At 38.5% G+C, this 14656-nt stretch overlaps 2 protein-coding genes and 1 non-coding gene across 3 annotated transcripts in view; 2 read left to right on the top strand and 1 right to left on the bottom strand.

Annotated features, from left to right (window-relative positions):
- Positions 1-3492, top strand: part of LOC133994825 (protein kinase C beta type) — a 36183-nt gene extending 32691 nt beyond the window's left edge. Inside the window, exon 17 of the mRNA XM_062434018.1 lies at positions 1663-3492. Coding sequence (XP_062290002.1) covers positions 1663-1815 — 153 coding nt within the window. The 3' untranslated portion in view covers positions 1816-3492. The remainder of the gene's footprint in view (positions 1-1662) is intronic.
- Positions 3493-7171: 3679 nt separating this feature from the next.
- cacng3a (calcium channel, voltage-dependent, gamma subunit 3a) lies at positions 7172-12108 on the top strand. Its single transcript, XM_062434031.1, has 4 exons — positions 7172-7385; positions 11105-11188; positions 11312-11452; positions 11552-12108. The coding sequence occupies exons 1-4, from the start codon at positions 7175-7177 to the stop codon at positions 12106-12108; spliced, it is 993 nt and encodes a 330-aa protein (XP_062290015.1). The 5' UTR covers positions 7172-7174.
- A 2432-nt stretch (positions 12109-14540) lies between these two features.
- Positions 14541-14622, bottom strand: trnal-aag (transfer RNA leucine (anticodon AAG)). The gene has a single exon. It is a non-coding gene; the product is annotated as a tRNA-Leu (tRNA).
- Between the last annotated feature and the right edge of the window lie 34 nt (positions 14623-14656).

Genomic DNA, 14656 nt, shown 5'->3' with positions numbered 1-14656 from the left:
TGTGTGAACTCCTTTCCGGTTGTGGTTTGGTCTGCAGCCGGTCTGTTTTATCGATCTTTGTCTGTTGCTGGAACATTGTCTCTCTCTCTGGCTCTGGAAGTTTGTCTTGGTTCTATCTGCGTCTGTGCTGTTGAACTGTTTCAGGGGGTCTTCTCTCCATCTCTTGACTGTGTTTCTGGGTTTGTTGGCAGGGTGTGTTTGTTTTTTGTCGACTTGCTCCCCACCCTTCAGTCCTGTATGGAGTCATTGCTGTGTTGTGCTGAGTCCAGACTTCAAAGTCATCGTCGTGGTGCCACCCATTTACAGATTATCAGAGTTGTGGACTCAAGTCGTGAATTTGATGACTCCAGACTTGACAAAATTACAAAAACGACTTAACAAATGACTTTAATGACTTGTGACTTCACTTTGACTTTAGACTTTAGACCACCGCAAATCCAAAAATTAAAGCTACATTCATTCATATTTATGATTCAACATTGGATCAAATGGTGAGCTGTAATGTCAAGGGGGTTGTTTATAGTATATGATATAGTATATGCAGTTTATAGTAGTCTTTAATTCCCTCAGGGAAATATTATGAACTCAATTGCAGTTTCCCTCAGCTCTACAAGCGTTTTTAGCATCTTTTAGCTCATTATTTTTTGGGTTGTTTTATTTTTTACTGCTCTCAAGATCATTTCCGGCATCACCAGGCAGCTGTTTTGAGCATAAAAGAAGCTCTAATTGGAGTTTCCCAGTAGTTGAATGGTTACTGCCACAAAACTGCAAAGTCCCTGTTTTTATTCCAGTGAGGGACCTTTGTTGCATGTAATACCCATCTCTCTCCCTCTCTCTCTCTCTCTGTCTCTCTCTCCCCTTGTTTCTTATCTGCCTCTGCACACTATCCAATAAAGGCAAAAATGCCACCAAAAAAAAAAAAGGCTTTAATTAAACCTTCTGCACGCTTCCTGCACAGCACCAAACTGTGGACAGATAAAGTTGGCGCCATAGTGGAGAACGTAGTGGAGCATTTATCAGCTAATGAGTTGAATACATTTCTCAGAGGTTGGTAAAATTAGAGTTAAAAGGAGCATGAATATTCGATTTACATGCTGAGAAATATGTTGGTAACTGTTTGCTACCAACTTGACAAGATGATACTATGACACCCCCTTATTTTGACTCAGCATCTTTTAAGTTGCGTTTACATGTCTAATATGATTATAAATTCAGTAAAGGGTGGATAATGTTTCTATTTAATTAGGACTTGAAACACACAATGTAATGCTTGTTATGATGTGATTTATGTGTACATATTTATAGGATACACACTCAAATACAAAATCCAAGGGCTAACATGTTAAAGTGAAAACACTTCTTTCCAAAATGGTCTCTTGACTCGGACTAACCCTAACCCTCACTTGTGACTTGCAAAACACACACTGTCCCACCTCTGCAGATTATGACTAAAATATGTCTTTCTGTGTGCTGAAAAAATGGACCTCCCTTGCCTCCTTCTCTACCCGTCATCATCGTGCTTCTATGGGAAACTTGTTCACTTTGCTTGTTGTCTAACTTGTTCTTCCACTGGATTAAAAACTGCCTTTTAACGCTGTATAAAATTAACTCCACTTTCATTTCTCAAAATCTTTCTCTCTCCGTCTCACCTCTCTGTGGCAGAAATCTCGCCGTGACGTGGGCAACTTTGACAAGGAGTTCACAAAGATGGTGGTGGAGCTGACGCCGACAGACAAGCTCTTCATCATGAATCTGGACCAGAACGAGTTTCAAGGCTTCTCCTACACCAACCCTGAATTCATCATACAAGTCTGAGGAGTTCCTGTTGGTTAGACGCAGCCCAGCCAAGGCTTAACTCCAAACCCGCACAGACCAGTTACATTTCATCCAAGTCTCATCCTGCTTCATCTTCATCGCCACCACCTGGACTCAAACTACTGAAGCTGAAGCCAAAACGTCTCATATACAAATCCTCAAGACTCACATCAGCATCTAAACACATTTACACCCACGACTGACATCTACAAAACACACAAGAGAAACGGAATAAAACTATAACTGCAGATGGCTTTAGCTGCTGGTTGGTCACAGTAGGACTGAGCTTTGACCAGTAGCAACATGGTAACAAACCAGTTTCTGTAAAACTGCAGGCGTGTGTAGTATTCACGGGACCTCGTCAATACAGAGGCCAGCGATCAAGAGTCGAAGTGAATGTGTAACTGTGTGTATGTGCATCCATTGATCAACAGCCGTGTGTGTTTGTTTACTTGATTTCCTTCTCCTCTTCGGCCTGTAAAAGTTGCGTCATGAACATTCCACGATCAATATGTCATGTATGTGCTCACACACACACACACACACACATACAAATACACATACACATACACACACACACACGTGTCTGTGCAAGCTGCGGCGGTCTGGAGGGAAGGAAGGATTTTTTTGAAAGTCCTGATTTATAACCTCATGTCTAAGTTAGTCCTGAACTTAGTCTAAAGCACGTCTCGTCTTCCAAATTGATGCAAACACCCCCCCCCCCCCAAATGCCTGTTTGGCAGCGATATTTAAAAAATGTCTCTGTCTTCTTGCTTAATCACCCCTCTTCTATATGGCACTGTGTACGCAGTGGGTTAGTGCTGTGTAGGCCTATACAGTCTTTGTGGTGCAGCTCCTCTATGCATGCCATATTTGTAGGTACAAGTAGTTCTTCAAGATTTGCTTTTTGACATATCAGAGGAGATATATTAAAAAAACAACCTTTTGTGTCTTGAATTTAATCAATGCAAGTCAAGTTTTTTGAAATATCCATGCTCAAATCAAGTTTCATTTCCCCCTCCGAATGTGTGTGTACGCTATCTCTAATAATGTCAAAAAGAGTTTGCTTTACAGTACAAAGAGCGGGTCAGACAGACGGTTTTGTTTGGCTGTCCATGACAAGAAAATATGCGAATCTGTGGAATGAACATATAAAGTAGTTGTAATAATTCTGTATGACTTGTGTTTCAATGTATATGTAAATAGGAATGGGATATAGAGCTATAAGTGGTTTTCATGTTACTGAACTGAACACTATTACCCCTTCGCCTTTTTTCTGTTTTACCCTCACCTGTCAATTTTTTTCTCAGTTTTACCTATTTTTTCCTCTCCTTTCTATAAAAACATCATGTCTTTTCTTTCTTTTTCCCTCTCCAGTTCTCCCCGGTCCACAGCTAACACTCACATTAAGTAAGTTTTAAGGAGAAGGAACTGGGGAATGAGATAAGAAAGAAAAGAGGAAGAGGAGAGGAGAAGAGAGGAGGGGGAAATAAAATGTTTACTATGCAAAAGGCAGAAGAAGAAGAAGAAGACTTAAAGAGAGGAAGGCAACTTTTATAAAGTGGCCTAAAGAAATCGTGTAACAGGACAGTAATCTTGTGTTGCATGCGCCGTCTTTACCTGCGCGTGAGAGACACGTACAGTATGATACCTTCATTAAAATGAATTATCACAAGACCATTTCAGTAACTCTGGCTCCTGTGTTTTCACTCTATGTATCAATGTATCTCCACTTAAAGGACAGATTCATATTTTTCAGCTCTGTCTTAAAAAACAATGTGAAGTTTAGCTCGCTGTAGTCGTTCCTCCTGTCTTCCTATTCTGCTTTTAATGTAAGTGATGGAGGATTAACTTTACCTGGTTCTGGGTTTTAATAGTGTGTTTAAAAGTTTATCTGATGATAATATGAGACTTCAGCACTCTGAGTTAATCACATCTCAGGATATCTTCCAAAGTTACTGTATTTTTAATACAAAATCCTCCCTTTGTGTTTCCCTGTTGAGCTGCAGTGGAACTAAAAAGATGGTGACTCTGGAAGATATTCACTTAATTTGACTAATTTGGACCCCTGAAGATTCATGTTATCTCCAGATAAACATTTTAATACAATTTTGCACAGAATGAGGACTGTAGATTTTGTCCCCGATCACTTACATTAAAAGATCTTCAGGAAAGGATGTTTTAATAACCAGTATGAACAGGAGGAATGATTACAAAAAGAAAAGACATCTTCAACATTTGGGCACCTGACTGTTGTTTTAACCCTTACATACAGTTCATATTCTGGTTTATACACCAATTTATTTTAATAAATTCATCAATTCATCAAATTCATTAATGACTGAAAAATTCAGTCATTAATAAATGTTTGATTAATAATTAATGAAGCTGTCAGAGAGCAAAATAATTGTATTGTATTTGTTTATGGGGGAAAAAATATTCACAATCACTATTTTGTGTTGGAGAACATTTTATAGAATATGAAGAATTTGAAGTCAAACTTGTACATTTGCATATACAAAAATCTGCACCAGCTGTACAAAATTAAAAAAAAAAAGATACATTTTATTTCAATTTTTGTATACTGTAGGTCACATTAGGAAAGGTCCAGCTAACAAAAATGTGCATATGCTGTTTTTACAGCTCTCAAATGTTAAAAAAAGAGTGTAAGGCTTAAGACAAAATTGTGAACATATCCTCCTATATTGAAATTAAGTACAACCACATGTAGTGTACAATAAGCGTCAGCTACAAAAAAGATGACTCAGTGGTGACTCATTCGTTCAAAATAGACTTTAATCGTGACTTTATCCTTCAAAACCAAATTTCTATACTGACAATGACATTTTGCCTCGGACTTGGGATGGTGAAGAGGCTTGACAGTGCTGTGCCTGAGTCTATTTGATTCATGGACTGAAAGGATAAATCTGGGTGGACAAAATGAAATAAATTAGCTTGCTGAGATGCATTAGAGAAAGTCGTTTAACTCCTAATTGGTCCAGTGGTTTCTATTACAAGGTAGTATCAAATAGTACAGACTGTTTAATATAAATATAAAATATATAATATGAAATTGAGCGTCAAATACTTGATGCTGCCTTATTTTCAGTAACACTGTGTAGGTATTTCACAGAGTTGATGGTGGGTAATGTGGATATTTTACTGCTAATGTTAGGAAAGATGTTTTTTTTTTTAATTATTTCACAATGAGGCACCATATTTTTTGGTTAGTGCTTTGATTGCTTGGGCTTCTCCACACATATGTTCTCCCACTTTATATTCAAATCTATAAATATTCAAATTCTCATTTATTTTTTATTCATTCATATGAAGGAGTCTCTTGGACGGCTCCTGTCCCATTTACTGTTGGATGGAGTCCTGATGAGGATATTAATATGAAGGTTGTGTGATGAGTAAACAGCAGCGACATCGGCCAAAAAGCTCTTCAGGAATTAGCATATCTGGCTTTTAGTTCATACCCTTCATTTACAGTTATGAAGGAGCAAAATATTAGAAACACATTAGGGCTGCAACTGACAATCATTTACATAATCGATTAACCTGCTCATTTTTCCACTAAATCAGCCTATCACAAATGTCTATCACATCCAATCTGACTTTTTGTACACTAAACGATTCATTGATCACTTGAGAATAGAGAAATATTCATATATTCATAGATTTTGGATTTTTCAGTGAGGGAGAAGGAGGATTAATCTAACTCAGCAATTGAACGTTTTCTGGAAAACACAGCAGAATTAAACTATTATTCAAAGCAGAGGTTTTTTTTGGATATCATACAACATGCCATTCATTTATTTGCAAAGCACCTTTCATACAAAAAGACAACTCAAAGTGCTGCACATAATGCACGTGTACATAAAGAAAATATTCTTGTAGAAATGTTGAGCTCATCAATTCAGAAACTCCAGGAGATATGGACACATGGCACATATATGAAAATAGGAGCATTTTATATATATGACACATATGAAAATTCTTTCACAAATGTAAAAGAGAAATTCAGCACAAAACATCAAAATACAAATTAGAATTATAGATGTTTTAAAAGGGCAGAAAAAAGATGAAGTTAGAGAAATCAATAGACTTCTGGATAAATAGGTCTTGCTAAGTAAAGATGTAACTCCAAGGGGTCAAAGATGGTGGAAAATAAAGTTTTTCATTAGAAATTGAAACATAAATTCTGACTTCAGGACTTCTCTAATCTTGTTTCTTTCACTTTAACCCTTACATACTGTTTGGGTAAATTTGACCCATTTTGACATTTGAAAGCAATTAAAAACCACATAAATTACATTGTTTAATCCTGAAAATTGTTCCTATAGTGGTCTAGAATATACAAAAATAGCAATATATATTTAAAATTATATATTTTTGCATGTAGAGGGTGTTTAAGTTGATCGTGAATATTTAAATATTGTTGCATCCTTCACTTTAAATAAATTAACAGAAGTTATTCAGAAATTATTAGCTCAGAAATAACTAAATATCATAATATAGTGTGATTGTGAATGTATTTTAAAAAAAATAATAGTGTCAAATCTAAAGAAAGCATAGTCATAAAATACATTAGAGGTTCAAAATTTGGTCAGATATAATATAATATAATATAATATAATATAATATAATATAATATAATATAATATAATATAATATAATACTACCACTCTTTCTGCCACTGGAGCCAACCAGCTGCTGTCCATGGTGCTGAACTGACTACACTGCTGGACTGATGCAGGCAGCAGGTGTAACACACACACACACACACACACACACACACACACACGCACACACACACACACACACACACACACACACACACACACACACACACACACACACACACACACACACACACACACACACACAGGGAGGCGGGGTCATAATGCAGTGGGTGCCCTGCAAAGTTGAGCTACATCAAACTAGATGGAGTCAGGGAGGAGCTGGTGTTGCAGTTTTATCGGAACAACTTTTTCTTTCTTTTTTTATCCCGGCTCTACATTCATCCTCCACTCTGCTGCTCTTTCCGCACTGATTCTACTTTTATCGCACTACTGAAATCAAATCAGAAAAAAACATCCCCTGGTCCTCTTGACATGGAAACGTCAACTCTGTGAACAAAGTCCGGTGCGTGTTTAGTTGAGGGGGAAATGACTCGTATCAAAACCTCCACAGCTGTCCAACGATGCGAGTTTAACGCAGGTTTGCAGAACATGTGCACAAAAGTTGGTTTTAATTCAGCCGGCTGGATCCACGCAAAGATAAGACACCGGGGGAAAGTTTTTAGGAGTTTCTAAACCCTGCTGAGGAGGAAGAGGAAGAGGAAGAGGAGGCCGACATGAGGCTGTGTAACCGGGGTGTGTTGATGCTGCTGACCACGGTGGGGGCTTTCTCTGCCTTCAGCCTCATGACCATCGCCGTGGGCACGGACTACTGGTTGTATTCCCGCGGGATGTGCCGCTCCAAGACCCAAAACGACAACGAGACCGTCCGCAAGAACGAGGAGGTCCTGACGCACTCCGGTCTGTGGAGGACCTGCTGCACCGAGGGTAAACACATGACCTCAGCTGCTGTCTGTGCTGGAAAAAACTCACTTTACAGCTTCACTGTTTCACTCTTTATTAAGATATATCAACCAAAACTCACTCAACAGAAAGATATTTTAAATAGAAGATCATTGTATTCAAGAACAGATGCTTCATATATGTACTTAAGGCTTATTACTTCCACAGGAGTGAAAAAAGTACCATAAAGCACAATGTCATTGCACTGAGTGATAAATGCTACAAGTGGAATATTATGCTAGAATATTATAATAATTTATAATCGTGTTTTTTCATTGGAGGAGATAAATTCCTCTGTTGATAATCATCACAACCAAATTCAAGATCTTGTAGAATTGACTCAACTCAATGAAAATGTTTGAAACCTTTATTTAAAGCACCTGAAGTGTTGTACAAACTGAACTGTCAAGAAAAGAGACAAAACAATGTTTAAAAAAATAAATGTTTTACTGTGATCTATTGGTTATTTCTAAGGTAACTTTTAAAAATAGAGTTAGAAAGTGCTTTAAGTCTAAAACTACTGTACCATCACATCACACAGAAATATCAGGGGGAGGTGAAACAAGGAGAATATAAACATAATGAATAGAAAACAACACAAAATCTTTGTTGTTATAGAAATTTCAATTTCTACAGGAAGATTTATAAAAGCTTATTTAAATGGTTGCTGATCTGATGCTGAGATAGAGGAAAACTACCTTTAAATAACCAGCCTGCTGAACCAAAAGAGCTCAGTTTAAAACACGCTGAAGTTGTTTCATTATTTTATTTTTTATCTCTGCTTTGTCACTCACAGAAAGTCGTGAGAGAAAATTTGTGCTCCTGCAGCAAATCATACACTTCACAGCTAAAAGAGTTCAAATCTGCTGACGGATGAAAATGACATTTGTCAATTATTTATCAATTTTAAATTGCACCTCTCACTTTCCTATCCAATATCTTCTGTTTGCTGTTCGTGTTTTTTTTCTGAATGAAATGAAAATATTCAGCTCTCTCTTTTCTGCCCTTCCTCACACACACAAACACACACACAAACACACACACACACACACACACACACACACACACACACACACACACACACACACACACACACACACACACACACAAACACACAAACACACACACACACACACACACACACACACAAACAAACACACAAACACACACACACACACACACACACACAAACCCCCTCCTTCCTCTGCTGCCCCATTATCGCTAAGCTCCAAAATGGTTTAATGGAGAGGTAACAAAGCATGCAGAGGACGTCAATGCTTCAACAGTCTTGTCTGTCTTTGTATCAGACACACACAGACAGACGGGACGTTGCAGGATGTCTGTACATTATGTGAAATAAATTATTGTAGGATGAGGCAGGCGGAGTAGATTTATTCATACTGCTGATTGGTTGTTTGCACTGATTATAGCTAATGTAGTCCAGTGGCAGAGCTGGGGTTTCATTCATGTTAACTACAATCAGATTATGAATAAGAGCTGAGAGAAAAACAGAGCTGACAGTCACACATGCTGTAAAAAAAAAGCCGTGAGAACTAGCACCTTGTCTCCTTTTGTATCCCATCGTTTGAATAGATGTCTTCTCAGCTGTGAATTTTCTCGTTGACCTGTTCAACGCGGCCGAGTTGTAACCACTGAATGAGTTTTGTTTTGGTAACCATGGCGACCGAGTCACATCATCAATACTGGTCAATCAGTGCAGCACATAGGGACACATTTATCAATATATCCCCCTGTGTGTGTGTGCAAATACTGAAAGGCACAAAAGGTTAGCGAGAGCAGGAAACACGAGTGCAGCTGATTTCAGTCGCCATGAGAACAACCAATTTGTCCAAATTCAAACACGTCTTTGTCTTTACGGGTTATGAGAGCCTGTCTGATTGATGATTTGATGGTTAGTGGGACCAGTTAGTGTTTGCTATGGTTTGGATTCTTGCCAACATATAATGCCAGAGGATGTTTCCTCTCCTACAGAACATCTGTGATTCAACTCGTGTCTGTTTGACCCCGCTGACATTGTCACATTTACTTACTGTATGGAGAATCTCATTGTATATTTTATAGTAAATGGTCAGTGATAAGTACACAGAAACAAAGGAGCTGGAATGGCAGAAAAGTGAGGATAATGTAATGTGTAATGTGTGTGCACAGATTTTTTTTTTAAAAGCTTCATCAACACTAATTTGAGGTTTCTCTGCTCTTTAAACATGAAATATGAAGAGTTGGTGATACTTAAAATGTTTAAAATGCCATTTTAATGGCAGAACTGGACTTTGTGAAGCCAACACACAGTATATCCAGGCCCTTTAACATGCTGCATGTCTACTGAACTAGTATGTGAATCCCCATTTATAAAATATTCACTTTGCATTGTCCTATGATGTTTTGTCTTAAGCACTTTGGAAATGCTGGATTGCTGCTAGCTGCCACATACTGTGTAGTGAATCTGGTTTATTGTCCAGGTTCTACAGAAAAAGATATACAGTATTTAATCTTAATTGGAGTTCCAGAGAACCAACATTTAAATAAATGAAACCTCAAAATTAATGTTGTCTTAACTAAATTAACCAGGAAGGTCCCGAGTATTTATTGCAATGTTTCAACCTGGACGGTTTTTTTTATCAGGCAAACATTCATGTGGACAAGAAACAAGCAAAATATAAAGGCAAAAAAATGACCATGTGAAATTAACTCCTGCACCTCTATCAATTTTTACAGAGAAAACACATCATGTAGCCAATTATACCGTTTTTTTTAAACATTAGGCTATTATTAAACAGAAGAATATGAATAATCTAAATCAGCCATTATCAGACTAGACAATAAGTCACTGCTATTTGTACATATCCAGAATGTATAGCTGTAATGATAAGTCGATCAACTATTTAATTAATCGCCAACAATTTTGATAATCGATTAATTGTTTCCTGTCATTTTTTCAGGAGGAAAACATGTCCAAATTCTCGGATTTGACCTTCTCAAATGTGACTATTTTCTGGTTTATTTAGTCTTATTAATGGTAAACTGAATATTTTTGGGTTGCGGACTGTCGGTCGAGGCAAAACAAGACATTTAAGGACGTAACCTTGGGCTTTGGGAAACAGTGACTGATAGTTTTCACCATTTCCTGACATTTTATAATACCAAACCAGTAACAGATTAATCGAGAAAATAATGGACAGATTAATCAATAATGAAAAAATGTATTTGCTGCCCTAACAGGAAGAAAAGAAGCAACCCTGTCCCCTAGAAATAATACGTTATATTTACTTGCAACAGCAAATAGATTTTGTGAGGAACAGTTACGTGACTCTAATTTCTTTTTTCCCCTTTTTTTTATCGATATAATCAATCAATATTAGCAGCTTATTTCTAGGTAACATGAAAAAACACACCTCCTATGGCAACTCTGTCAAAGAGATCCAAGTTTAGACCGACATATTATTCTCTTGGCTTCAGTTTGATATACAAAATATTTCCGGTTAGGCTTGGAGCTGAATTGAACTGAAAATCAATACAAAACAGCCCATTACATAGTAGACATCACGTTAAGCATTATGCAAGTCACTGTTAGAGAGAGTATGCAAAGTGTACTGGGTCAAAGAGACGATGTCATGTTATAATATGACACACAGAGCAGAGTAATGGCGATGTATACCGTGATTAACTTCTGTCTTTCTCTGCAGGAACATTTCGGGGTGTTTGCAAAGACATCGATCATTTTGCTGAAGACGCAGACTACGAGCAGGACGCTGCAGAGTATTTACTACGTGAGTAAAACGTCTAACTGTGACACCTGACTACAGAAATACAAGCCTCAGGAATTCAAATGTAATATATAGCTAAGTCTCATCTCCTCCGTTCTCCTCTTGTCTCGTCTCCTCTCCTCTCAGGAGCAGTGCGGGCCTCCAGCCTCTTCCCCATCCTCAGTGTGGGTTTATTATTTCTCGGAGGTGTGTGCGTCGCTGCCAGCGAGTTCTACAAGTCGCGCTACAATGTCATCCTCTGCGCGGGTATTCTCTTCGTCTCTGCAGGTCAGAAACAAACCTCCGCACACTGATTTCTTTATCATATCCATTCCATGCAGTGATTATCATCACACCTGATTTCTCTCATCCCTCTCACCTCTTCAGGTCTCAGTAACATCATTGGCATCATCGTGTACATATCAGCCAACTCAGGTGACCCCAGTCAGAGCGACAACAAGAAGAGCTACTCCTACGGCTGGTCTTTTTATTTTGGGGCTCTGTCTTTCGTGCTGGCCGAGATGGTTGGCGTGCTGGCGGTGCACATATTCATAGAGAAGCACAGACAGCTGCGCACGAAAGGCCGGCCTTCCCTCATCAAGCCGCCCATCTCCCGCAGCTCATCTTACTACCGCAACCGTTACTACTACCAGAACCGCTGCCGCCGATACAGTTGCAGGAGCAACAGTGGCGCGGAATACATCTCACACTCCTTTCGAGCGTCCCTGATGCGAGATCGAGAGCCATCCATCTCTGCCGAATCCAAGGCCATGCCAGGTCTGCCGACACCGGGGACAGTGGGCACGGACTTCATGCTCTACACCTTGACTTCGCCTTTGAAGGACGGTAAAATTGACATGGCTGTAGATGATTTAACCACTCACAACAACACAGAAATCCTGCCTGGAAACTGTGCGGCCAACAGAAGGACCACACCGGTCTGAGAGAAGAGGAGCAGGAGGAGGAGGAGGTGCTAATAAGAGCAAGAGGAACTTAAACACTTAACAAGAGGGAGTTGTCTCAGTTTCTCAGTGAATAAAGAGGAAAGTGTTTGGAGACTGAAGAAACCTGCATCTATGATTTACTGTTGACAAGCTCTAAGATGAGGAAATGAAGTAAACAAGAACACAATTTGGAGATCTAAAATGTGCTCTTTGACATGTGCTCTTTGTGTGTCATACTGCTATGCTGTTACAATAGCTATATCTACAGGGTATCTGTAGTGTGTACACGGTTCAGTGTGTATAGTAGCAGGAATGTGTGTGTGTGTGACACAGACAGACATGCAGAGAAAGACAGAAAGGGAGAGTTATCAATGAAAATCAGAAATTATCGCACAGAAAATCAAGAAACACAAACACAGGCATCTGGGGAAGGACATAACTATGTCCTGTTTTCGTCCTCATTTCTTTGGACCTAAGCTCAAAATCGAAACCCTATTAAATGCATTAGTACTCTCGCTATCTGTCTCTTACTGCGTGTGTTTTACGTGTCTGTGCGTGTGTGTTGCGTAAGCATGTGAGCATGCATAAGTGTAACAACGGTTCTGTCCTGATGGTTATGTTACTGAGTCTCTGTTTACATCAAATAAAGCTTATAAATTGATAGGATTTCAACAAAATGTTCTTTTCAGAGAGATAAGTGCTGTTCAAGGTGTAGTGTAGTGTTGTGTTGTGGCCCTTGTGTTGTGTGTGTGTGTGTGTGTGTGTGTGAGAGAGAGAGAGAGAGAGAGAGAGAGAGAGAGAGAGAGAGAGAGAGAGAGAGAGAGAGAGAGAGAGAGAGAGAGAGAGAGAGAGAGAGAGAGAGAGAGAATATATTCAAATGTGTCCTTGCATGAGTGGGCTCACAAGCAAATGTCCGAGCCAAGTGCAAATATATAAACAAAGGCACAAACAATTTACCAAAACTGTGCTGAAAAATATTGTGACCTTCGTGTTTGTGAACATGCATGAAGTAATGAGGGCAGGACAGACGTGCAGCTGCTGAACAACAGTAGGCAGACTCAAACCTGATGTGTTACCAGAATAAAATCAAATCATATTTTCCTTTATTAGCATTAATGTCACAAAAATAATATTGCCAAAGCATCGAGAATAAGTGAAACTAAATAACATTAACACAACATTAGGATTGGTACATATTAAACTATATATATACAGTATATCCTCTGCATATGTAGGTGTGTGTGTGTGTGTGTGTGTGTGTGTGTGTGTGTGTGTGTGTGTGTGTGTGTGTGTGTGTGTGTGTGGCTAGGTCGTTCATTGTCCCCCAGGTTATTCAGGCGAACATTGAAGGCAATTGTGATGAATACTCTCACAGTGACCACACAAGATTTAACCTGACTTCAGAATTACATGTGCACATACCATAGCTGCAATATGAACAGTACCAACCACTTATCAAAAAACCCTTGCTTGGAATAAATATTGTGTGATATGCGTTTTTTCCCCCACAAAAAAGGTTAAATTTACCTTGTTAAACATAAGGAATCTATTAATAGCTATGAAAATATTGTTCATTTTAAACGTTTAACTGCTGGATACAATATGTCTCTTCCTTCACTGAAAAGTCCATTCTCAGTTAATCACGATTGGCTCCAAACTAGTTGTGCTGTCACAAATTGTGCCTATAGGTAGGGTGGATTAGGGTAATGTGGGACAACTAAGCTCCAGTGCATTTATCTCTATTTCTATTCAATTATTTTAAATCTAACTAGTATATGCCTACTGTGTAAGTTATATTGTTCAAAATACACATGTGAACATACAGACTGATAGTTTTTTAACCCTAAAAATTGTAGGCCTACTAAATTAAGTGGCCAAATATGAGTATGCACATTTCAGAATGTTTTGGCAGATAAGGCTGTTTTGAATAAATAAAAGTATTTCTAAACCATAAAACCAGTGTCCCAGATTACAAAATCCACAAATTCTGAAACTTTTGAGTCCAATATCCAAAATTGCCCTTTGATTTAACAAGGAAACATATTTTATAATGGTATTAGGAGTCAATATAATGTATTGGATTCATATGTAAATAAGGTAAACAAGTCAGAATTGCAAAACATTTCCCACATTACCTTAATCCACCCTACACACATTAAGCTAAATCAATGTGAAAACCAACTTCTAGTGTCAAACTGTGCATATTGGTGACATCACTCTGCTCAAACATCCAATTAAAGAAACAAGAAAAAAACACATTTTCTAACAGGATGGAGACTTTGAAGCAAATACTTTTGGAAGTATTGGAGTTTATTTCCTATTTCACAGCTTCTACAGTCAACAGGAAGAAGGAATGGATTGTAAATGCTAAGTATTTTTTCCTATTATGTGACCACGACGCATAGTGAGATCATTTCTGAGACAAAACCTTTTGGCAGCGGTGGGATTCGAACCCACGCCTCCGAGGAGACTGGAGCCTTAATCCAGCGCCTTAGACCGCTCGGCCACGCTACCCGTGGGAAAGATGAACAAACTGATTGATGAATTC

This window comes from Scomber scombrus, chromosome 2, assembly GCF_963691925.1.
Source record: "Scomber scombrus chromosome 2, fScoSco1.1, whole genome shotgun sequence".
Classification (NCBI taxonomy): domain Eukaryota; kingdom Metazoa; phylum Chordata; class Actinopteri; order Scombriformes; family Scombridae; genus Scomber; species Scomber scombrus.
Note: the sequence above shows the minus strand (reverse complement) of the source record. Positions and strands in the feature narration are given on the sequence as shown.

Excerpts from the sequence above, each read along its gene's own strand:
- cacng3a (XM_062434031.1), top strand. The coding sequence starts at position 7,175 with ATGAGGCTGTGTAACCGGGGTGTGTTGATGCTGCTGACCACGGTGGGG. Across the intron at positions 11,189-11,311 it reads CGCTGCAGAGTATTTACTAC|GAGCAGTGCGGGCCTCCAGC; the intron begins GTGAGTAAAACG and ends CTCTCCTCTCAG. Across the intron at positions 11,453-11,551 it reads TATTCTCTTCGTCTCTGCAG|GTCTCAGTAACATCATTGGC; the intron begins GTCAGAAACAAA and ends TCACCTCTTCAG.